Source organism: Thermobia domestica, chromosome 10, assembly GCF_964235325.1.
Source record: "Thermobia domestica chromosome 10, izTheDome1.hap1.1, whole genome shotgun sequence".
Taxonomy (NCBI): Eukaryota; Metazoa; Arthropoda; class Insecta; order Zygentoma; family Lepismatidae; genus Thermobia; species Thermobia domestica.
In genome coordinates this window covers 223,249,326-223,274,596 of record NC_137463.1, presented here as the reverse complement: position 1 = coordinate 223,274,596, position 25,271 = coordinate 223,249,326, and the positions used below count along the sequence as shown (strand labels likewise).

At 33.4% G+C, this 25,271-nt stretch overlaps 1 protein-coding gene across 2 annotated transcripts in view; it reads right to left on the bottom strand.

The window, feature by feature from the left end:
- Positions 1–412: 412 nt before the first annotated feature.
- Positions 413–25,271, bottom strand: part of LOC145663012 (caspase-2-like) — a 114,155-nt gene continuing 89,296 nt past the window's right edge. For both annotated transcript variants that reach the window (XM_081729140.1, XM_081729141.1), the window contains exons 7-9: positions 13,788–13,915; positions 11,575–11,678; positions 413–4,382 (exon numbers count right to left, since the gene is read on the bottom strand). In XM_081729140.1, the coding sequence (XP_081585266.1) occupies positions 4,269–4,382; positions 11,575–11,678; positions 13,788–13,915 (346 nt within the window). In that variant the 3' untranslated portion in view covers positions 413–4,268. The remainder of the gene's footprint in view (positions 4,383–11,574; positions 11,679–13,787; positions 13,916–25,271) is intronic.

Genomic DNA, 25,271 nt, shown 5'->3' with positions numbered 1-25,271 from the left:
AGCTCAGCTGAATGTAAACAATATATATATTTCGGTGACTTTTTATTAGATTTTATTACACATCTTAGGTAAAAGCAAGCGAGAAGGAGATTTTGATTTGTTTTATAGCCAGATATGGCTTGTCGAGGAGGAATAGTTAAGATTTAATTCCTTATTTCGATAATTTCAACTGTCGACATAAACTATTTTATCCTACTGAAACAAGTAATGCATTCACGACTCTGAATAAATTATAAGCAAAGCACTCTTTTATAAGTTATAAGTATAAATTATAAATAATAAGTAAGATTTCAGTTATTACAAACTATTTAAATAGAAATTCTTATAAACTATTTAAACTAAATATACTAGTATGCACTTAGCAAGGATAATCGGTTCAGTATCATTGAAAAGAAACGGAAGACATCGTGTCCTTATTTTTGGTCTTTATTGCTACAACCATAGTTACAAATGGCAGTGTTTTCGTGGGAAAATGTATGAGTTTCAGAAGTGCATATTTCTCAGAGTCTAAATAGAAAACACAGACAAATATACGTTTTGAATGAGAAACGCAGAAACTCTCACATTGCAAAATTACTCTTGTTATCATTACTTTCTTACATACAAACATATAAAAGCAAAATACTTTAGAAAACTTCACTAAAAATTTATAATCATAAGGTCACTAACTCATACCACATACGCACTAACAGATGACATATGAATCACCCAATGAGGTAAAACAGCTGTCTAAAACTGTAACTATCACACAAACACACTTTGTACCTTGTTCTCTTTTAATACAATACTATTTCAGGGTAATATAAGTATTTGCCGCAAACTGCGTACTACTCGAAGTGTTATATAATTTACAACTCTTCAAAATGCACGATGTAATTTTGTACCTCCGTCTTTTGTGTAAATGGAACATCAATGTTTAATTTATATTTGTTGTACTTGTGATAACAGTAGCTAGTAAGTAGCGTATCAACGCCATACATTATATAAATCAGATAATAATAAGTTATATAAATGTATGTCTTACGTTATTTTGTTGAATTTTTCTGGAAATTCCCAGATGTTCCCTCCTATACGTTCTACAGAATTGTCCTTTATGGTATGCAAGAACGTTTGTTTCCGTAACTACAATTAGATGGAATTCAACCTCTAGAGAAGTTACAATCATTACACAGAAAATACAAAGAATACATTCAATATTTTTCAAAACAAGAACATTATTTATCATGTCATACGTTGTTCCCACATAGATTGTATTAGTTTAAAACATCATGAGATCATTGTCAAAAGAATTTTAAAAAATGTAGTTTTACTTCTTTTCACAGAAAACGTACAAAACATTAATACGAATACATATTACATATAAAATAACATATTAATTTGGAAAATAAAATGTATATATTTGTACTTTGATATCATACAAGTCAATTTATTTAGGTGTCGAACATGTTATAATTGTCATATTCAACTCGAAAATTATATCGCAATAATATGGTAATAACTGTGTATTAATTGATTGTTAGATGCTGATATACAGAATCATGACAATGTCACAAAATATTTATATAATTGTTACACTGTTATAATGTTTTAAATATGTTATATCATAATTGCATAATAGAAATCACTTTGCACTCTGTTTCCAAAAGTTTTTAAAAGGCATGAAATTAAACTAAATTTATATTCATGTTAGAGAAATAACACCTAATCAAACTTATTTCCAGGTGCTAAAGTGCTGAGGACAAATCGAAACGTTACCACGTTGGATAGACATAGTTATGCGCTGTATTTGGGAAGATGTAGAACAAATAATTAATAGTATAGGTACCAAATGTTTAATTCGGTCTCAAATGATTTAACTAAAAAATGAATAGTTATAAAGAAAAGCACTAGGCCTCGAGGACACGACATGGTGCAACTCTCTGAGCAGTGATAGTCTTCGCATAAAAGAAAAGGATCACTGGGTTGAGCATTGCATTGAAGAACATACGGATAAATTGAAGGGAAACCATTCAAGACTGCAGCAAGTATATTATTCTGATCCTGGCAAAGCTCGTTGAAGGTATTACGAAAATTCAACTTTACGACTGCCTTAGTAGAACTATAAGTAGCAGAAATAATAAACTCGAGTTGCATTAAGAGCAGCCTCGACACCATTAGGAATACAAATACAAGCTGATAGGGCGATAAAAGTGTTCTTATCCAGCCCAGGTATTCTAAAGCATAAAATGTTCCTATAATCTGCGCCAAAAATTCCCAGCTGGTATAGGTCGAATAGGACCACACTTCTCCTCAGTGCTGTAAGTTTGACACCAGAAAAAACATGCAAAGTTGGATAGGTACTTTTATACAAATGATAAAACAAAATAGATCATAAAATGATTTTGCGAACTTTTGCTTCGATTCCAGTATTTGACAAGAACGTCTTTAAGAATTGAAGGACGAAGTCCGTCTAAGCCTCCCGTACTACCTAACGGAAAGAAGTTAATTTTGAATCTCAATAGTTGAAAGATATCGGGGACCGCAACCATTTCTTAGAAATTAAAAGACAGACTCCTTCACTTACGTCACTATCAGCAACTTTATTCTCTACAACATTAAAAATGGACTTTAAAATATTTCCAAACAATCGGTTTCTGACTATAGCAATTACAGTTAAGGAACTAAAGACAAAACACGGAATTATTGCTAAACTTTATCAATACATTGCATAATATCGTGGTCTTTTTTAGGAGAAAACACTAAGTACAAAGTGCTATTTTGAAATATAGCTGTTTTCGAGTTAGAAAACTAATACTAAAGTCGGTTTAGCAATATAAATAAATGCGAATGTACGTTTTGCTTTCTTCTTGAGTCTTAAGTTATGTCTTTAGTCCTACAAATACTATCATTTTTCTTGTGCTGTTTTATTTTCCACATTAAATTAGAAATAATATCATATTACGGGAGTTAGTGACTTCTGGCAGAACAACAACGATATCTCAAATTGTATATGTAGTAACATCGTGTTTTGTATCATTTTAAAATATAAAAAAGTTAAATTAGATAAAAGGCACAAGTATCCTTCGTATTGTAACTACTGTACGAGCTACAACTCATTAACTAATTCTCTACAATTGTTCTTAATTTGGCTCTGAGTTTAAAGAGTTAATTACGTAAGTTATATCAATTTAGTATGGTGGAATACGTTATAATTCGTATATATATCAAACCATAGAGATCAAAAAGGAGATACGACTTACTACGGTTGACCTAGAACCGTAAATGCTAAACATAAGAACTTCATAAATGAATTATGGCTATTATGCTTTTACAAAAAATTTGTTTCATATACTTTCTCGAAACACCTAAATCAATACAACTACATGGACATCCAAAAAATCTATATTTTTAGTGGATAGTTGAATATAGTTTTTTGAAAATTCCAATAGTAAAATTTTATGAGTAGTAAGATGAATAATAAATGATGTAAGATGGAACAATTATAGTTACCATATTATTAAATGTCAGTTACCATATTATAGTTACCATATTGTTGAATCCACTATCTTTTGGTTAGCTCGTTATATAAATATTAATTATAAAAATATGGAAGATAAGTTTTATCTTTTACTTTGAAGTTTCATTTTAAAACATGATGAAAATATAATAAGTGATACAAAAATCATGTTCACTTTGTCTATTAAAGTTTTTAGCACATATTATCTATTTTGAATACCAAACATATGTGAAATATTTGAAATTGAGATGGCAATACACTTAAGGTTAGAAAATGCTATCAAACCAAGTAGTTTCTGAAAATTTACGGACGGAAATTTTTGCTCTCAAAATACAGGCATATATCGACATACACATAAAAATATCTTCTTTCCCTGAATAAAATCGTCTATGTACATATCACCTACAATTTCTTCAAAATAAGTTCCTAGGAGAACTATTATCAATCACCACGAATAAGATAATACAGCTCGTGCAAGTATATGTATAATCATATTTTGTAACGATTGTAGTAATTACCAAAAATATAGAGATCTAAAGATTTCCTCTCAAATTCCGAGGAATGTTTATTCCAACTAGATAAAGTGGCAGTGTGACTCATTTGTAGGTAAATGGACCACTTACTATATTTGACATACAAAATATGACATATCCTCTTAAGTAATTTACAGCCAAGATAAAAGATAAGTTTTAGGTATTACAATATTTCTATCATAATACACTATTCTACAAGCCACATCCCTCTTTGATGCTTTGAATTTGACTGGAACTGCTTAGTCATAAAGACCTGGATTGAAGTACAGATGTCTCTCAAAGCCTCTATTTTCGTATGTAATACATTGGACTTCATCTCCACTTTTTGCACTTGACACTAGTTTATTGTATGCCTGAAAGAAGAGTTTCATTTATTTTATGGATAAAAGGACATTCTTCGAAACAGATAAATAAACGAGAAAAAGGATCTTAAAGTTGGAATATTTAATCTAGTTACTTATATCTAAATTTTAAGATTATTTTGAGTATAGAACTAAAGACTGATACGTTACATAAATATGTTACGTATGATACTCTCAAATTAATATGGAAACGCAATTAGTTATTTTTCCAAGGGTGGACACTTTTACCATTAGTATGAGTGTAGTTCTCCAATTGATGGAGGTTAAATATTATGTATTTTGTTAATTTAATAAATAGAAGTATTTATCTTCTAAGACTTTCTTTGTGACTGATGGATATATCAAAAAAGGAAAGACATAGGTAAGTGATCTACCTTTCAAGTTGCATTAGAATTTGATTAACACAATCAATAAACTTCATTACGTATAATTCATCTTGATAGAAGAGCCTCATAGATGGTTATGAATGGTAATGAATTTATTTGTTTCTTTCTTCTCCCAGTTAAGCATTCCTTTTCAGCATCGGGACTATACGAGAAGTGGATCTACAGCTCAGCTCGTTAGAGACGTGAGATGGGTATGGCATATAGACTAACAGTCGATTGTTCCCTTGAGGATGAGTGTGTTATATGAACACATCTCGATCGCAAGGACGAGTATTGTTTATAAGCCTCATTGACATTTAACTTTTCAAATAAGCCATTCAATACACAATCATACGACTAGATATATTTTAGAGCGTCCATCTTTCTGTATATCTGAAGAAAGATTAATTTAATGTAAAATAGCCACCTCTAAAGAATTAAGAACAAACCGCCATAATGCGCTTAAGTTCTAATAATCTCTCACTGGGGATTGAACACAGCACTACATACACCTAATTAAAAGTAACCGAATTACTATCTTTTGGTTATTCTTTTTACTTATCCTTTACTTTGAAGTTTCATTTTAAAACATGATGAAAATATAATAAGTGTTACAAAAATCATGTTCACTTTGTCTATTAAAGTTTTTAGCACATATATTCTATTTTGAATACCAAACATATGTGAAATATTTGAAATTGAGATGGCAGGACTCTCCTAAGTTTGTAGTTTGATTTTGAGTAACAAAGTAACTAACATCACTGATATTATCTTGCCATAATTTTCTTCCCAGATGTGGCATCATTTTTCTTTTAAATAACCCAAATTTTATGAGACTTTGAATTTTTGTATAGTTGACTATTTGTCTTCTAATGTGATGTGTACATTCTGCTTTAATATTTATCTTTTAACCTGATTTTTAGATAAAATAACCAAGTTCTATAATGTATATAATACATATCTGGGAGTTTTGCTATATTTCTACCAATTTTTGGTCATTTTTAAAACTTAATTCACATACATTTGTTTCTGTAAGGAAGCACATAGAGATTAGGTAGTGAGTGTGATTGTGTGAAGAGAGAAAACGTGTATGAATCAATATTGCGTCTGAAAATGTTACTTGTTTGTCGACTAGCATGACCTATCTCAACAGCTGTAGTCGTTTTCAGTCAATGAATAAATCGAATTGATAAATACGTTATGTTGTGTGTACATCGTGTTTGATATTGTAATGCCAAAATTTAAGTCTTCCAAACTATTCCCTTTTATACAGAGTTCATGACGATGAAACTTACCAATTGATGCTAAAAATGTATTTTGAAATGAAATGAAAAAATTAAAGGAAATCTTTGAGTTTTACGTCCCACGATCATGCCAGTTAGGCTAAAGGAGACGGTGATGATGAGTAATTAATGAAAATAGTGGAATGAATAAAGTGGGAGGAAACGGGAGAACACCGAGGAAACCCACGCACACGGTGTTTGTCCACCACAAATTTCACTTGGCGGGGGTTTGGATCGAACCCGGGACCCCAAGCACCAGAGGTGAACGCTCTACCACTGAGCCACCGCGGGCCCAAAAATGTATTTTTTGAAGACTATGTTAACCATGTGATTGCAGCTTAAGTACTGCATCACCAAGTCACAAAGAGGTGTACGTAAGATTGTTTTTGTTTTTAACCCTCCTTGAGCAAGATATTTTCCCAATACTAAATAGTATAGAAACATCTGAAATTATATAAACTAGGGAGCTTGAACTCTTTCCTCTTGACGAACTTCTGGGTACGCTACTGAAGACGATGTGGAGTCAAGTAACTTCATGACAACAAACGTGTAAGGTCCGGAAAGTTGTATTTTTGATTGCAAACAGTATAGCTGTTAGGGAAGGAAAACATAGGACAATAACATCACATATATTTCAATATAATAAGTTTCATTAACCAAATTTTTTTATCTATTTATTCTCTTACTAACTTTGGAAATATAAATAAAAATTACAACTACTTATTATAATGGGTAACGCAATGCATAATCATTGCAAGTTTCATATATTGCTATTTCCTTGGAACATATCGGAAAACAAATCATACCGGAATTTCTTGAGAAAGCATATGCTTCATTCAATCATAATCCATATATTATTTTGGCAGGGTGTAAGACATGTATCATGTGACCCGAAACATATTTACTTCTCAGAGGTAAAGAATTGAACATTAGTTGAGGGCCAAGGGTCATAAAGTTATTGTCATAACGTAGTCATCACTTCAAATATTTGAAATGTCAAAAGCATCCTCAAAATTGAGGACTTCTATCCCTACAAAATTTCAAGGAAGATTAATTTCAGGACTATTTGTGCAATTTAAGTTCTGGGAGGAACACGTTTACCTGTAGAACTTCAAGTGCTATTAATAAATAACACAGTAACTCCTCTACTTTTACTTACTATTTTTTTAAAATGTATGTGTATTGATAATAATAGTAAATTGAAATTTTACATAAATATGGCCACCATTTTAGTTGCTCTTAGGGATATCACTACAAATGTTAAAACCAAAATTTTACTTAAATTAAAAATTAAATTTATTTATTATTTTTTTTTTTTTGCAACTGCAATCTGACCTATTATAAACCTGTCAAAATTTTAATTTAGGAAACTCATTTCACGTTTACCTTTGAATATTTGAGAACTCTGTTACTATTAAAGACACAGTTGCTCATAATTGAAAATACATTAAAGGATTATTATTAAACAGCTGTCTAAATGTATAGAAATTATCTAGCTAAATACGGAAATACACTTGTGTATTGCTTACGATAATCTTTATTCACAGCAAAATAAATATTGGCATTCTAAAAATGAAAGAAAAATCTATAATAAACATTTTGTGACAACTGATCCGGATTAATTCACAATTTTTAATAGTTATCACTGTAATCGATATTCAACAATTATGTTCTTATAAAATTTGCAATAAAATAAATTCCATATTTTGTTTCAAAATTGTATTTAGGTGTTTACACGAATCGTGTCTTCGTTTTGCAGCCTACAGAAGCAGTGAGTCGTCGGAGGATCGTCAATTCTTCAACGAATTCTATTGTCAGACATACATGAGAAAGTGAAGTGTTCTAAACATTTTATTCTTGGCGAGTACAGATATTCTGCCAAAGGGCATCTTCGCAAAATGAGTACATAGAAATGTTGTATGAGTTGAGAAAATTAGCTGAAATTAATGAGAAACTAAAAGCATGGAATAAAATCTTCGTTACTTATACAAGAACACTTTCTAATCAAATCAGTAGGCGACAGAGGGTTATTGAGTAGGATGAAAAGTGGTTTCTGGAAAAGTTTCAGCCAAATTTTCGGAGGTCGGATGTGTCATATAGCAAGGAAGATGGGCTCCCTTAATTAAATTAAACTGCTCTGTAGCAGAGAAATACTCTCTAATATAGGTTTTATGTGTTTCCATTTAGCCAATATATTTCCGTACCTTAAGTACTTATTGTGTCGAATGCGATACCACTAGGTTCACTTCACTCTGTCTGAAGCTTCCTTACGATCAAAATGAATATTATGTAATAAATATTAATAACATAACTTAGTTATCTTTATAATATTACAACTTTCATTTGATTGATTTTTTAGTAGATGCTTTTCAACATCACCTTTTAAGACCAAGTATATATCGAGCGCTTAACTTTAACTTAAAATGGGATCAAAAACCTTCCTGTCGTGCTCAATGGTTACCTTACTTGGGACACGGTTCAATTTCCGGTAGGAACGCATGTGGTTCGGATCAAATGTTAATAATTTGGTTTTACGTCTCATACATCATAAGTGCTAAAACTGTACCCTATATTCGAAACTATTCAATCAAGCAACTAATCAGTTGTAAATGGAAATCAAATGTGGGGGATTTATATAGAAGGCATGTAATTTAGCCTCCTGACTACAAAGGACTCATGTGTTTTCGATTACGTTAGAAATATTGCTCGGTTACATTAAGAAGGTGCAAAATCTTTAAAAATAGTAATGTTAAATAAAATACCCACAGGCACATACGATTCGTATTAATTACAAACGAAATTTCATAAACTATTTTGAAATCTACTGTCAAGCTAGTAAAAGAAAGATGATGTTTCTAGCAATTTTCTTACAACCAGAACGTAACATTTTCTCTCTTTATCATAGGATTGCACTCCTAATCAGCTAGGACTTTGTTTTACGAGAAAAGGCTATATGTTACTACCGACCAGTTTCATTGACAACAATCTATTATGTATATTTAAGTTTTCAATTTATCAGATAAGGCTCATCTGATTGCACACAAAGCTACTCTTATACAATGTAGTTGACTTAGGTATGGTGTGTGTGCTTACATACCTTAAAACAATTTTGTACAATACATAAATAAGACCAAAACTGCTTCATATAGTTCAGAAGACCGAAAAGTGCTTCGACAAAATAAGAATCGCTTGAAAGATCTGTTCATGATAAAGAAGAAATTACGTTATAGGATTTAGAATAGATGCAGTAAATTAACGTGCAATATTCCAGGTATATTACACCATATAAGACTTGAGAGAGAGAACTGTGGCTAACGACTGAAACAAATTACAGATATAATGCCAAATATTCTTAAATCTAATCCACTTGAAAATGTGTATACTATTCAAAGCAAGCTTTTCCACATTATTCCACTATTGTTCGAAGACGTATCACTAGAAAGGATTAAAAGTAAGCACAATGATAGCAAATAAGCAAATACAGGCCACAAGACGTGCAATCTGGAAATTTGAAACTTTGTTAATCTTGTAAGTAAGTAATGATGTGTTATGTATTGAATCGTAACATTTCTTAAAAAATAGATAAAGGTTTGTTATCTTAAACAAGTTTTGAACGTGCAGACCTCTGTTGAAAATCACCCCTATTTCAAACGTAATCTAGTTTTCTTTTGCATGTCTCTCTTCGGTAACATGTATCATAACGATTTAAATGATCGTGATATTACTGAAGACGTATCAGTAGTAAACTGTATAAAAATCACACGTAAATTTTACTCATACACTCATTCATGAACGATATGCCTCGCAAATTCTTATTGTATAACACTGTTTCCTCATTCAATCAAATAAGAGATTGTGCGTTTGAAACAAAACATCAAGCATTACGTTATTCTTTATTCAGAGTAGATCATGTACCTAATTAATGTGATTTTTGTAATCTACATATATATGACTTATACAGTTATGTTTGATAGAAGTGCATCCTAGTAAATAAAACTGTGGAATATGGAAATGAAACTTTACAGTAATTTAATATCAGCATATCTTACAAGAACTTTCTTATACAGGGTGTCCGGAATGGGATTGGCAGTTTTGAAAAGTGTATAGTTTTAATATGATCAGAGATATAGAAGAAAAAAACATGCATTTTAAAGGAGAATTTTATAAGTTTATTTGGTCTTACATACAAGTCATTCTACCTCAGTGTAACTCCACGTGAGCTCCATTTGTAACTCTTACAATATCTAGCCTGAACTCAATCTTTCTCCACGTATTCTGTAAACTCTGAGGTGTTACTGAAGCAATCGCATTCCTAATACAGTTCTTCAGTTCATCAAGGTTAAGCACCTTTTCACCAGAATACACAAGGTCTTTCACATACCCCCAGAGGAAGAAGTCCAGAGAGGCAACATCAGGAGAGTGTGAAGGCCACCTAATTGTCCCATCACGGCCTATTCAACGGCCAGGAAATTCAGTATCAAGGTACTTCCTCCTTGTAGGCTCCAATGTGGCGGGGCACCATCCAATTCGAATTTCACTTGAGATTGCAAATGTTGTAACTGGGGAACAACAAAGTGTTGAAGCATGTATAAGAACATATTTCCTGTTATGGTTTGCTCTATAAAAAAGAAGGAGTCTATAACTGCATTATGTGATAAAACACACCAAACATTCAAGTCTTGTCTGACTGTCTCTAAAGTGTTCTATGTACGCATGCAAATTCTCAGATCCCCATATCCTATCATTGTGTCTGTGAACACAGTCAGACAAGTGAAAAGTTGCCTCATCAGAGAAAACACGTTCAATAGGAAATTATGGTCATAATCAATCCTGCCCAGAATTTCACTAGCAAATACTGCTCTCTGTGGCTTATCGTTGGGCTTAATTTTTTGCAACTATTGCACCTTATACGTACACAAACGTAATCGTTTGTGTACCACATCGTGCACTGTTGACCTTCGAATTGCTAATTGCCTGCTCGCTGAGCTAATTGACTTCCTCGGGCTACGTGAGAAACACTCTCTTATTACTTCCACATTTTCTTTTGACATCCGCGATTTACCACCGCTGTGTTGTTTCACTACACTCCCCGTTGATAAAAATTGATCCTTCCACGCCTTGATACTGTTGTGTGATGGAGAGACCTTGCGGTAAACAGGTCGAAAGTTTCGTTAAACTTGAACACCACTTCTTGTCTCTGAAAACCACCAGAGGCATGGCGCCTTTTCGATTGCGGACACCATTTCTGTTTATTGGCGATACTAGCGCCGTCACTGGTAGTTGTTCAGCTATGAAAATTTGCTGAACAAAACATTTTGAGTTTTCCTTCGATATAAATGTATTTCTTCTTCTGTATCTCTGACCATATTAAAACTATACACCTTTAAAAGCCGTCAGTCAAATTCCTGGCATACTGTATTTTAAATTATATTATGAAGAAGAGAAATATATTTATCATTTTAATAATATAAATGTAATGATTCTTTCAACTACTTTTATATGTGGTAAATTGTTTTAAGAAAAAAGTAAGCTTACCAATTTCAGCAAGTCTTCTACATTTGTGTCACATGCGTGCTCAGCGAATACTTCACATATGACTTTCACAAAACATGAGCCCTTATCTCTAAATGCTACATACACTAGAAATAAAACAAAACTATGTTAACAAAAATTTATAACAATTTTTTAAAACTATACACAAGTAATAATTTTACTCATTAAAAATGACGCTCTTCATTTTAGAATAGTCATAGTTTAAAGGAAAGTGTAAGAAGATGGCATTCGGTTAATCATCCACACAGAATATTTTCGAATATATTCAAACTAAATTTGTCAAAAGAAATATTGGAGTATTTATATAACTGTTTTTGCTAGTAGAGTCTTGTCCAATAGCATATCTTTTTATTTTATATGACATTCTTTAATTAGACAATAACCTGAAAGAGTTGCAGGTAAGAGTGCAAAGGGAAAATGAATTGAAAACCTAGATCGGCTCTAGAAACTCTATAAGCAGTCTGTCTCTTGGCCTACAAATTGGACAGTCTTTGACTTTGTGCAAACGGCTATTCATTTCGTGGAATGTAAGCTCGAATCTTGTGACATTTACCTCATCTTTGATCAATACCATCTATACAGTATGAAATTCCTAACAAGATGGAAACGCGCGGGTTTACATGTAACGAGGAAATATCAAGTCACTCTTCATATACCTCTCTCACCACAGCAAGTTGTACTAACTGTGACCCACAACAAATCGCAAATGATTGACATGCTATGCTAACATGTGGTTGATTGGCCCCTCTCTACCAGAGAGATCTACAAACTCGTTCTGTTCAGTAAAAAATACGTGCCTACTTAAGTATCAAACGAAGCATCAAAGCCAAGAGCACACTTATACATCGGATACGAAGAAGCAGGTGTTATCATCGTACAACAGGGATTACGGCTGATATCAGAGAACGTTCAGTGCTCACATTAAGGTGATATCCGATGATACTGGTATTTTAGTTTTTTTGCTTCATTACTATGCTGAAAAGGAAATAGCAAGCACCATCTTGGAACCAATCAGCCCAAGAAGGGCGCCCATTGATGGAACACGCCGATATTTGTACTAACCTCCTTGCATCGCACCCTCTATTTGGATCTCACACTGTTTAGTGCTAGTATGCAATCGGGAAGAAGAAAATAGTTTAGAAGTTGAAGCGGGGGACACCGTTACATATTTGGATAACCTAACGTCAAACGTGTCGGACATCGTCAAACAGGCGACAGAGATAATTGCAGAGCCCCCTATATCCCTAACGTCAATGAGAGTATGTCCGATATGCGATTTCTCGTTTAGATAACAAAAATTGTGAAACCAAAAACCTCATACAATCTCGCTTTCAAATAGTTGCCACCAACGAATGAAGCATTTTAAGTGTAAGTTAAACGAGCTCATCTACAGTGTGCAATTTGGAAGTCTGCAATTGACCAACAATCACCCTTGCTGGATCCTCTGCAATATGAATGGACTCGTCCAAAACTCTCGTTCCACTGAACTACCCGATAATGTCTCTGTAGCTCCACACGATTTTCTTCCGATGATTAGATGTGGATGCTTCCAGGAGCCTCTATGATCATTGGTACGGTGCAGTTGTGCTGGGCAAAGCGTAGCTGTTCAATGTTTTGTGGTTGTGCTGGTGATAGCACCTGCACAAATATGTACACATACACATCGAACTCCACTGAGACTTCGTACGATGCAAGCGTTGATGATGGTACTGAAAGTGATTAAACATTCTCCACCCAACCCTGCAGCAGGTCCATACCCAGGATTTCTTAAAGATGTGGCAGACACACTTTACAACCTAAGTTCTGAAATGTATCTATATTTGTTAAGGGGAGCAGATCATTATTTTCCACGACGTCAAAATATAATTTACAGCAGTTTTTTTTCTGTAATGATATTTTAGTAGATTCTTCCTTCGTTTATAATACTTCATCGTTGAGAAGGTCAGTACCCTTCCCACCAGTACCACACATGCACCCGTCAAATTTGGATTTAATATAAATTTTTCACCAAGATGCAGCATAATATGTTGCGTGTAACGCATTTCAACCTACACATCATTTTTCGCACTCTTCTATCAGACTAAATTTAATTGAAACGGAATGCAGCCTTGTTTCTGTTCTTAAATATTCAGGTTGATGTTCTAATACCTTAAATGATGCTTTAAAATTGAATACACTGTGTTTGGTATACTTACATGGCTGAGTAGCGTAAGCAATCAATGTATCGCTCACAGAAGCAGGGACAATGACGGCACTTTCAGGAGAACTGTCAGTTTTCTTACGTCCTCGCAGGGAAACTAGGGTTTGGGCACGTTTTCTTCCTCTAAAAAAGAATATAAAGCACAGTAACATTAGAAAGGAGCAAAATACTAAGGTACTATCTATAAATCATCACGAGAGTAAATATAATATTCATATATTTCATAGATATTTAATGGGCTGCAAAATCTTATCGTGAAGAGCCAGAAATAAATTCTAATAAAGTTATTGTGTACTGCAACTTCGCTGGTTTATTGTTCATTGATATTTAGTATATCTCTTCAATACAGATGTTATATGAGATATGAACTGTACTTCATGGTAGAATCGAAACCATCACAATGCTGTTGCTGTCAAAAATAAATGTTCTTCCACAAATGAATCTAACCCGGTACCACATGTACAAAAGATGCCTTAGCTAATAGACCAACAGGAGACAAACAGCTGGTGATGATATTATTATTGTTATTATTATTATTATTATTTTAAGTCGTACAAAACTTTATATTTAGTACCTTGGTTATGTTCTTTATTCTTACCCCATCAGGATCCTGCCGCCTACAGTCGGACAATTTGTCCATGCCGACCAGATGCCGCGGTAAACTGGGCGGCGCGGGACACCGGCATCTTTCCGCGCGATTTTCGACCGCGACAAGCAAAAGCAGTCATTCACCAAATGAAAACAAAGAGAGTTAGAAGGTAATTTGTTGCTTTAAAATACGAATTAGAGTTTATATTTCACTTGTATAAAGCTTTCTTGAAACAGTCGGCAGACAGTTGGACGACGACTGCAATAAGATACTGCCGGCAATTTCTTGGAAAACTACATCTGCACGAAGTCGGCGAAAGTTTCAATATCGCGTACCAGCGGCAACGAGTCGAATTTTGGAAAATGAATAGAGGCTGTATCTTCTTTAATGATGAAGTAAAAATTGAAACTGTCCGAAGGTTTCTCTTTTGGTTGGACACTAATTCCATTAAATATGTCTTGTAAAAACGGAGTCGGCAGAAAGACGGCATACTGCGGACGGAACGACCTCTCCAAATTATGGTTGTAAAGACGTCGAAACGCTGACGGCATGCCGACCATAAAAAGGTAAATGTATGAAATGTAGTAAACGGACTGCACGTAAAGGGTATGTGAGATGTAAATATTTAAAATAAAATTACAAGTAGGAGAGAATCTTTGACAAACATTTTGGAAGAAATCATCATACAGCGGACGAGCTGACTGCGACAAATGTTGTCGGAAAGATGCCGAAACGCTGGCGGCGTGTCGACAAGTAAAGGAGCCAAAAAAAGGTCGGCAAATATAGAACGGACCAACCTAGGCAAAGATGCTCGGACCTGCGCCGAGCCGCCTTTGCCGCTGAAGAGCCTGATTGAAGAAATCGTCGTCTGGTCGCGCTGCCTGTATGTTCCGTTCACGTCCTTCATTTGTCACATGGTGATGCAGTGTGGGTGGACTGCTTGAAACAAAGTTTGTTGATTCTTATAGTCAAGTGAAGGTAAGTTTACAATTGGGAAAACAGTTTATGTGTGATAAAAATTTTCACTCATTGGCAACTGTAGCAAGTTGCTGGATAAGCAAATATGACGAGAACATTATCTATAAGTGACCCTGGTGGTGAAGACGACGAATAAACTAAATATTAACCGGATAATAATATTCCATGTGAAACGTGTGGAATCGTGGCCTGAGTATGAAGTAGAAGAGCTATATACATATGGTGAGTCAATTTAATATTATGCATATACATTTCAAATTGTTATAAATTTTATATGTTGTGCTGCGCATGAAAAAGATTCGGTTGTAGTATGTTCCCGCGCACTGGCATCTCTGATATGTAGAATTTGGTTGGACATCAAAGAAAGTGATTTAAATGTCACTACTAGCACAATCTGTTTATTAATTTCGATTCTATTTGTTAACTTTTTGCTTACCTTCACGGACCCCCTAAGATATATCAATAACTCGATTACAATCGTTTCACAGCCTGAATATTATATTCGAACAAAATCTAATTATTATTATTTATATGATATTCTGTCGTTAGTAAATAAATTAAATTAGAATAAAATATTGAATATTTTTTTCGATTTTCAAATTGGTCCTGCGATACAGCAGTAATTTCCAAAATTTAGATTAGGTTAGTTTGGATATTTTTTAGATTAAGAGCTCTGGCTTACTGCTAGAGGTAATAACTTAATTTTATCTTTCTGTGAATAGTTGTTGCATAATAGAGTGAGAAAGTGACCTGCAACGTTTTATTATGGCAAAAATACTTAATAAAACGAGGCGGTATACAGGCTACACCCCTATAATACAATCAAAAGAATGCTATTTCCAAGCAGAAATCCGGGGGGAAATGTCAGCGCGGTGAGTGATAGGCATAGTTGGAATCTCTCCGCCACCACATACCTTTTATTACAATATTTTTCTTTACAATATTTACTTAATTAATTTTATTTAAATCTCATTTTACAGAGGGAGTGGGATCCTTGTACATTAAAAATTTAGAAAATCACTTTTCGCCACAATTTTCCTTCCTTCAATTTACACGCTAGAGCGCGCGAACAGTGGTGCGTGTTCTCTGGCGAGATTATAAAGTTAACAATTACGAAAATATATTTAACCCTCGAGTAGTTGCGCCGCGGTCAAAAGCACCACAGGGAAATTATTTTTTATCGTGTGCCCACTCTGTTTGTCCGACAGACTCCACCGTCTACCTAATCTTACCCCTCACCTTCCCGAACATTCCTGCTCAATCACTCCCTTATCCGTTGTTTAGTTTAACTACTAGTGATTGTTTAGTGACTCTGCGGTGCCATCCATCGCGCGCGACTAACCGTGTAATGTTTTTTCTCAGTGTTTCGCTCTGCACGTGACCGAGATGTTTTTAGCTTTATAAACATAAATATTATTGTAATGGATGGAAGAGAGGTTGACAAAGTTAACAAACTGATACCAAGTGTGGAAAAAGGGGAAATTAGAAATGAACAGCTTAAAAGAACGGAGGGAAATGTTAGAAATGGACTATTGGGTTAAATCTGCCACGATGATCTCGTGGAAGCTTTGTCTGAGAAAGATCATAACAAAAAAGATAATGTAGAAGTGAGTGAACACGAAAGTAGAAGTGAGGAGTCTACGAGCCAGTCTAAAGATCTTAAAACCAGAAATGACCAGCGATTCCCCGAATGTAGTCAGCGCAGCAGAGGCCGAAATAAGCGACGACGAAGTGTAAAACAGTGTATATTTGAATACAACCTAGAATAAGTTTCAAAATAATAGGACTGTAAAATAATTCAATGTAAACTTGATTTGATTTTATTTGATTTCAATTTAGCGCCCCTTTCATCATCAAGGCTATGTAAGACATAGACCTACTGCTTAACGTGGGATCCGAACCACATGAGCTTTCACCGGGAATCGAACCCGGAAGTTCCACGCCAAAGGGGCATATGCTAACCGCTTAGCTACGAGTGAGCTATAATTGAATGTAAAATGCGCTTTTAAGCTTTGTTTTATTGTTATGTGTATATAGTATTTATTTTACTAATTTACTATTGCATTTCTATTTTTAGACGAACCAAAGAGTTGACAAAAACAAAAGATCGTCATCAGAATTAGAATTTTCAATAAAATCATTGCGTAGTTATCTATCTAAAGAAATATGTAATGAAAAAAAAAAACAATTTGTTCCAAATAAGAAATGAAAAAGAGAACAATACATGTCTAATATTAGGTTCCACTAATAGTTACTACTGTAAAACTTATTATAATAATACATATTTAATCCCTCTTAATCAGAAAATATACAAAATTACGTTTCTAATACAAGAAAAAATCTTTAAAACGATATTTGCATCACATTATGATCGTGCGGTCATTTTGACCACACGCGACTACTCGCGTTACTTTTTCAGCGCGACTTCTCGAGGGTTAAAGAGTAATGCTTTTCCCAACTTTTTAGTACAATTTTCCAGAAACCCTTTGCATCAAATAACACTAAATGCAGAAGTTTGGTTATGTAAACAATCAAACAGTTCTGTATTTTCTTTTTTGGTTATTCCTTTTCCTTCTTTCAACCTAATGTTCAGTAAAGTAATGCAATTATTATTATTTTTTTAATTTTTAAGGCCTTTTGTACTTCGTCAATTGTTGTTGGGATGTTCCTACGGTCTCAGAGCTACAGAGATTGATTTACGTCTTTATATTGTATCCCTTCACTGGTTTCTTACCAATTACTATAGTTACCGTAACACTGCTATGTGTTAAGGGGCCTCATAAACCAAACTAATTTTATAAATTTTCTGGAATCAAACTGAAAAATATTCGTAAAATTGCTTTGTAGGAGCAGTAGTGCGCATGAGATAGAGAATCACGAGTCGGCTAACTGCTTTCGTTAAGTTGAAGAAGAACCTCGCAATGTTAACGGAGATGACGCCCGGGCCCCAAATTTACTGATCTTATACTCTTAGTACATTTAACTTAACGTTTAAGAAATAGCCTATAAATGGATTTCAAAAATAACCTTTTCTTAGAAGTAATAATAATTTCAGTTTACTATGGATACTTTGTTTTCATTTATTGCTGGATAAAAAAGATTGTATAATTTTAAATAAATATTTGGGAGCCAAGCCAAAATTTGGGGAGGCTGGTGTTCTACCGTGCGCTACTTAGCTACGCCCATGCACACAAGCAACGTGTCATGCTTATCTTAAAGGTATTAACATTTCTATTTCTATAAAAGTCGATTAAATGTAGTTGTTGTGAAGTAAAAGCATCTATAGCGTTTTAATTCACCTGAATGTATGTCTCTTTTGCTCCAAAATATTTTAATCAACATTTTATTTTCGAAACCTTGCAGTTCCCGTTCTTGTATTCGTGTTAGGGATCATCCACATTCATACAAAATTGGTCGGACAGAGCACTTATTGATTTTAACGTTTGCGATATTTGTTAAGACAATAAAATGTTTTACAGCAGGTAAACTATAGTATATAAATAATATGCAATACTTTTCTACAAGACAAAAATTAAAAACAGTAATTGTTACTCGGGGTTGATAGCTAAAACGAACAGCAGTGCTTTCTCAAGATCACGCGCAAGCGAATTGACGTACGAATTGAGAGTTTTACCCCATTCTGTTTAATAGAAAAGCGTCCCTCCCTGTGAAGTCCAACGACTTGCTTTCCCCTTCTGCAGTAGTAAGTGGTGGGAGATAGCGGAGGTTCCTATCATGTTTCCTGAAACAGACTTTAGTCTAGTCGCTAGAGCGCGCGCCCTTGCCGCACGTAGTCTCGGATTGAACTCTCGGTGGGAAAGTGTTAAACACATTACGATGTATCAGATTCTACCTTAGCCTGTCGGCCCATGTCTCATGTAGCTTCGGTGCTGCAAAGGGGCACATCTATCAAACATACGAACATGAATAACAATAATGCAAAGAAATACGCAGTAATTTGCAAATAATATTACTATAAATTACTTACTTACCTATTTACATTGCTGAACAACAAATACAATCAACAAACTAATTTAGACAACTTAGACCACCACTTACTACACAACCAGTTAAACTTATCATAAGAACATAATGTAAAATGACGTGTGTACTCACGGTGATCTTCTTTTACATCCCTAGATAAATTTAACTCAGGAGTTTGTCTTGTCATTTTCACAATCTATAGTTTTTCGGTATATGAACGAAGGTATATTTAATAAACTTTCTATAAGACAGTAATTGTCAATAGAAATCTCTCCTGAAACTTCCTCTGCTATTCTTTCACCCACACTGTTACAACAGAAGTGAACAATTTATTAACACGGTTTCAGTTTTTACATTTAAATAGAACCCTACTTCAAAACAGGAAATACAAATTCAATCATCTTCTCTTACAATATTTTGCACTACTTTTTTATTTTTAGTTATTCTTTATTTACGATCGTATTTTTTATTTTTTTTTTATTTATTTTACACTCTGTTTGCAACACTCGAAAAAAAGATTTTCTGATTTTATTATTTGAAAATTACCTTCACAGTCTTTCGTTCATTTTTAACCTTCTTTCTGTAACCGATCTATTGCACGAGAAAAATAAAAACAGATAGTTTGTTTCTTTATTGTATTTATAGTTCTTTCATTTTCCTACAAGAGGTGCCATAACTCCTACATCACTCACCACCGTTCTGATTTTGTCCAGACAATCCCAACTTCATAGAAAATGAGCCGGTTCCGAAGTGGCTCTGTGGCGACTTTAAAATATCACAACTTCCATGTTTATTGATGAAGTTGGTGACATTATTATTATTATTATTATTATTATTATTATTATTATTATTATTATTATTATTATTATTATTATTATTATTATTATTATTATTATTAGTGGCGTTTAGTTTTCACATTATTAAACAATCTTCAAAACAAGAGAAAACCCTACACCATATTTTCCTTTTATCAAGTAAATAAACAAGATTTGCTCTTCACTAAGATAAGACTTTTATCTTATCTTATTTGCTATTACGGATAAACGATCGTACATCTCTACTTTCTTGTTTTTACTTTTGCTGCATGAAGTTATAACGTCATAGTCTTGCGGCGAGTAACACCAAAAGTTTTACAAGACGACACTTCTGTAAAGGTTCACAGTTAATATTTCTGTATAAATAAGGGTACCAAAACAGAATAAAACATTTCATATTGCATTTTAACATTTCCCTTCTGTTTTGACACATAATCACTAAAATAAATGCACGCCTCGATGATTGTACCTGTAACTTTTTGTGAGATGGTTCCGGAATTATATTTTATTTATATTGTGTTACTATGGCAACGAATCTTTATGTTAACACAAAATAGCAACGTAAATCAAAAGTAAAGCAAATATATATATTGTACATATTTCTTCTTCCTTTTCTTAAATAGCTTGTGCATCTATTTGAATTACATTCTGCCCCAAAGATATTAAAATGCAAGTATTTAAACAGAAGTAAAAATACACACAAACTAAATAAAACTTTATTACAAGGCTGTCTATAATCTTTATTATAAATTAATTAGAAATGTTACATTTTCTGTTTATTTATTTATTTAACAAAGAAGAAAGTTTTATTTAGTTTGTGTGTAAGATGGACACAAGGCCTTTTATAATAATAAAAATACACGTATCGTTATATATGGCGCCTTGAACAAATAGAACTTTTTATTTTTTTCTAAAAATAAAAAGAGAAATCCTGGGCCGTTAACTATTACATGCGAGATATTGTACTTTCCGAATGACCCTTGTATATATAAAAATATATAATTCTCATAATCATTATATCTCATATTTCACTTTCACAACAATATTATTTTTATATTTTACTATAATATCTTAATTATTTTCTCTTTAAATATATTAAGGTCGATCATAAAAGGTACATTTAGATTCCGGCTTAACAGATGTTTAACTTTCAGATCCTTTTGTGACCGTTGATACATAACATAAGACGTAATTTAATAAAATTTACATCTCAGTTTAACGGACAGAACTACGAAAATCGCGAACATAAATTGGCATTTGCATAATTATTATTATAGACAAGGAAGAATGAAATGCAGGATATAGTTAAACAAAATTAAAATTAAAATATTGACAATATTCAGAACATTACACAATAATTAATTACGTATAACAAAAACTAACACCAGTAACACCAATAAAGAGTCTATCATATGAAGTATGAGCTCAACGATTATGTGTTGTCTATGTTAACTTTAGTCACAATCTCAGAAGGAACACAGTTCTCTTTCGGAATTTCACGAATATTGGAATCAATTTTCTTCCTGCTACATGGACCAATGTTGGGTACATATCATTGAATAGTTCATTCATTAGATAAAGAGGACCATAACGTTTCAAATATTAATGGATACTAAAATATTCGTTACACACAGCATTAGTAAGGCAATCAAAAACATTCGAATGAAAAGAAAAGTTAGGATAATCTGATCCAACCAATACCGCAGTATGTTTTTGTGAAAACTCAGTAAACTCCATCCATACATTTAAATCAATGACGTCATATTCCTCCGTCGATTCTAATTTAGGATCTACAGGTTCACTTATTTGAGTAGTGTGATCATTAACTATAGTTTCTATTACTTCAATGGAATTTTGCACTTCGGTAAATCTATGTATGATACGTTCCATTTTAATGTAACTTTGTTCATTTTTTAGGTTCGTTTGGTCGATTTTATTATCAAGTTCTTTCATTTGTTCAATTTGTAGATTCATGCAATCACAAAAATCTTGCTTTAATTGTTCTATCTGTTGGTCGATTTTACTCGTTTGTTGACCCATTCGATCACCAAAATCTTGCTTTAACCGTTCCTCAAATTGGTTGATTCGTTCCATTTGTTGCTTCGAGTGTTCCATTTGTTGATTCGATTGTTCCATTTGTTGCTTCGATTGTTCCATTTGTTTTTTCGATTGTTCCATTTGTTTTATAATGAGATCAGCCAGGTCAAAAAACTCATTTCCCTGTTGCTTCAGATGTATTTCCAATATCAGAAAGACTCATTTCGATACAGTATTTCTGAAAAGTTTTGTCCCACTCAGTAAGAAAGTATAATCTATCTTGACATTTCGTTTATCAAAATTATTATGTAGCCTTAAAGTCAATCTGCACACTTGGATTTTACTGTTTAGAAGATTGCCTACTAAACTTCGTCCGAATCTCTTAAGGTTCCTGGTGGTAAACCACCAATTTTTTCTATAACGTCATAGTCTTGCGGCGAGGAACACCAAAATTTTTACAAGACGACACTTTCTATAAAGGTCCTCAGTTAATATGTCTATATAAATAAGGCTCCTAAACTCCATAAAACATTTCATATTGCATTTTAACATTTCCCTTTTATTTTGGCACATAATCACTATAATAAATGCACGCCTCAATGATTGTATTTGTAGCTTTTTATAAGGTGGTTCCGGAATTATATTTTATTGATATTGTGTTGCTATGACAACGAGTCTCTATGTTAACACAAAACAGCAACGTATAACAGCAAAACAATTAATTACATTTATATATCTATTTTTCTATATATATATCTTCTTCCTTTTCTTAAATAGCTTGTGCATCAATTTGAATTACATTCTGCCCCAAAGATATTAAAATACAAGTATATACAAGTAAAAATACACGTATCGTTGTAATGTGTCCCTACATTTTGCTTTGCATAGGTTGTAACCTTACTAGAGTAAGTAGGAATTGTGCTAGTAATAAAGAACACTGAAATAATTGATTAGTCAATGAAGGAGCCTGAGCCTAATTCTGTAGAAGCCCTCGCAACGTAACGCAAATAATGGAACAAGTATATATAACAGCTATGCCGACTATCGTAAAATACTGTAAAACACAAAATCTGTTTTACATTGACGCAAACAGCTACAGAACGAGGCTCAAGATTTCGGATCCATTCCCCAAGTCCCACAAAATGCACTGTCATTACTCGTATAACTTCTCCTTTATCATCCGCTTACGCCCAAGAAACCGATTTCTCTGAAGGAAACTGGTGTTACCTGGCAGCCCGTTCGTAGCGTGGAATGCGCTGATAACTAAGATTCTTGCTAGAGTAACTAGAGAAGAGGTTTCTGCTAGCTTGTCGTGTAGATCTCTTAAGACGCGAAACATACTGCGTGCAAAGAAACTAGTGGATGTTTCAAATTAATAAAGGTCTCAATTTTGTATCATTGAAAGGAGATACTAAAGTATAAAATTACCAATATAAATTAGTTTATATTATTATAACTTTATTTCGTAATATTCTAGGGCCACCGCCGGTAGACCTGGTAGCCCACAAAATACGCCACTGTGTAATACAATTTGTCCTTGGGTTGTAAATGCTATTTTCCAATAATGTGTCATGAAAGAAGACATAAATGTGACATTTTAACTAATAAGCTTTGGTTTTGCGACTTGCACGACGAAATATGTGTTTTAAATGAGCTATATGAGCTATGTAATAGGAGTCGTCCTTGAGGTGATACTCCGGATATTTTTTTTTTCATTTCAACTGGTTACACCTTGGAACTGGATGGTTACTGTAACATACGAATGAAGATTTGAAGGAAGAATTTTGGCAAAAATATCAGTTCTTCAGGTATGTATATTGCCATACTTCAGACAGTCAGTTATGTTGCCATACTTATGTATGAAACAAGTATCGTACGTTTTCATTTAGCAAGAAAGAAATGTTAGTTTAATCTGTTGAAACTTTTGAAAATCACGTTTGAAACCTTGGTCTGTTCAACAATAGGTTTACTAGTTACAAAATGTATATTTAACAGTTTTGTTAAACTTTATGCACATGCACAATGTACAAGGAAAGAGTCAAACAACAAACTTGCACCTACGTCCTATATTTCAGAGATAACATCATGAAAGTTTAAGCGAACTTTCTGCATGCATTTATTTGGTACTTATGAGTATTTTAATATTAAAAAAATAGTGTTCAGAAATGGAGCACAATCAATTCTATATTGCTGTAGAAACCAAATTAAAAAGTACATCAGGCGGGGTAAACAGCCGTTAAAGCAATGAAAAAGTTGCGTGCACAACGTTAAATACACTCACAGTTCATTTGACGCTATTTGACGCTGTTTAAACTATGCGCGTGAAACCTGTTTACTCAATTCCCGAAGTGTACGCGTCCTTGTACATACATTATGAATTGCGTGGTTCAATGTCTTTGCATAGTGTTAGTAAATTGGATACGTTTTGAACACGTGAAACCTCATAATTAATCCTGTGAATATAATTTCACTTTTATAAACTGCATTTCCTGCTCAAAAATATATAGCAACAATTAATACAGATAAGGAAAAAGAATTGACATCATGTTTCATTGATATTTTAGAATCTGGTATGAAACATTCTATTTTTGTTGTCGAAAAGACGGCGGAACTCGACATCGATAAATGCTTAACAGTGTCCATAGCCGTCGATGATCCGGAATGCAAAGTTGTAGAAAATGGCATCCATAACTGTGATGCAGTACCAATAGAGTACAAGAAAAAAGTCGATTTTTGGAAATCTAAACGAAGTCCTGGAGGAAATAGAAAATTTTCAAGCATACAAACTTATTTTTTTTTAAAAAATAAACATGCGTCGCAATTTTATCGGTGGGAAGTTCGAATGGATAATCAAGGAACATGCAATGACAAATGTTCATCTATTTCCAATTTTGTGCATGCAAAGTTCATTGAAGCCAAAAGAGATTTCATGCCTGTACATGACATGGATCTTCGGAAATGGGCAATTGAAAAAGCGAAAGAAATTAATCTCGTTTTAAACGGAAACATAATATTGTGTCGCGAGAAATAACAAAATTCGTGTCGTAAGCAGACGTTGACAATTCAGAAAAAGTAG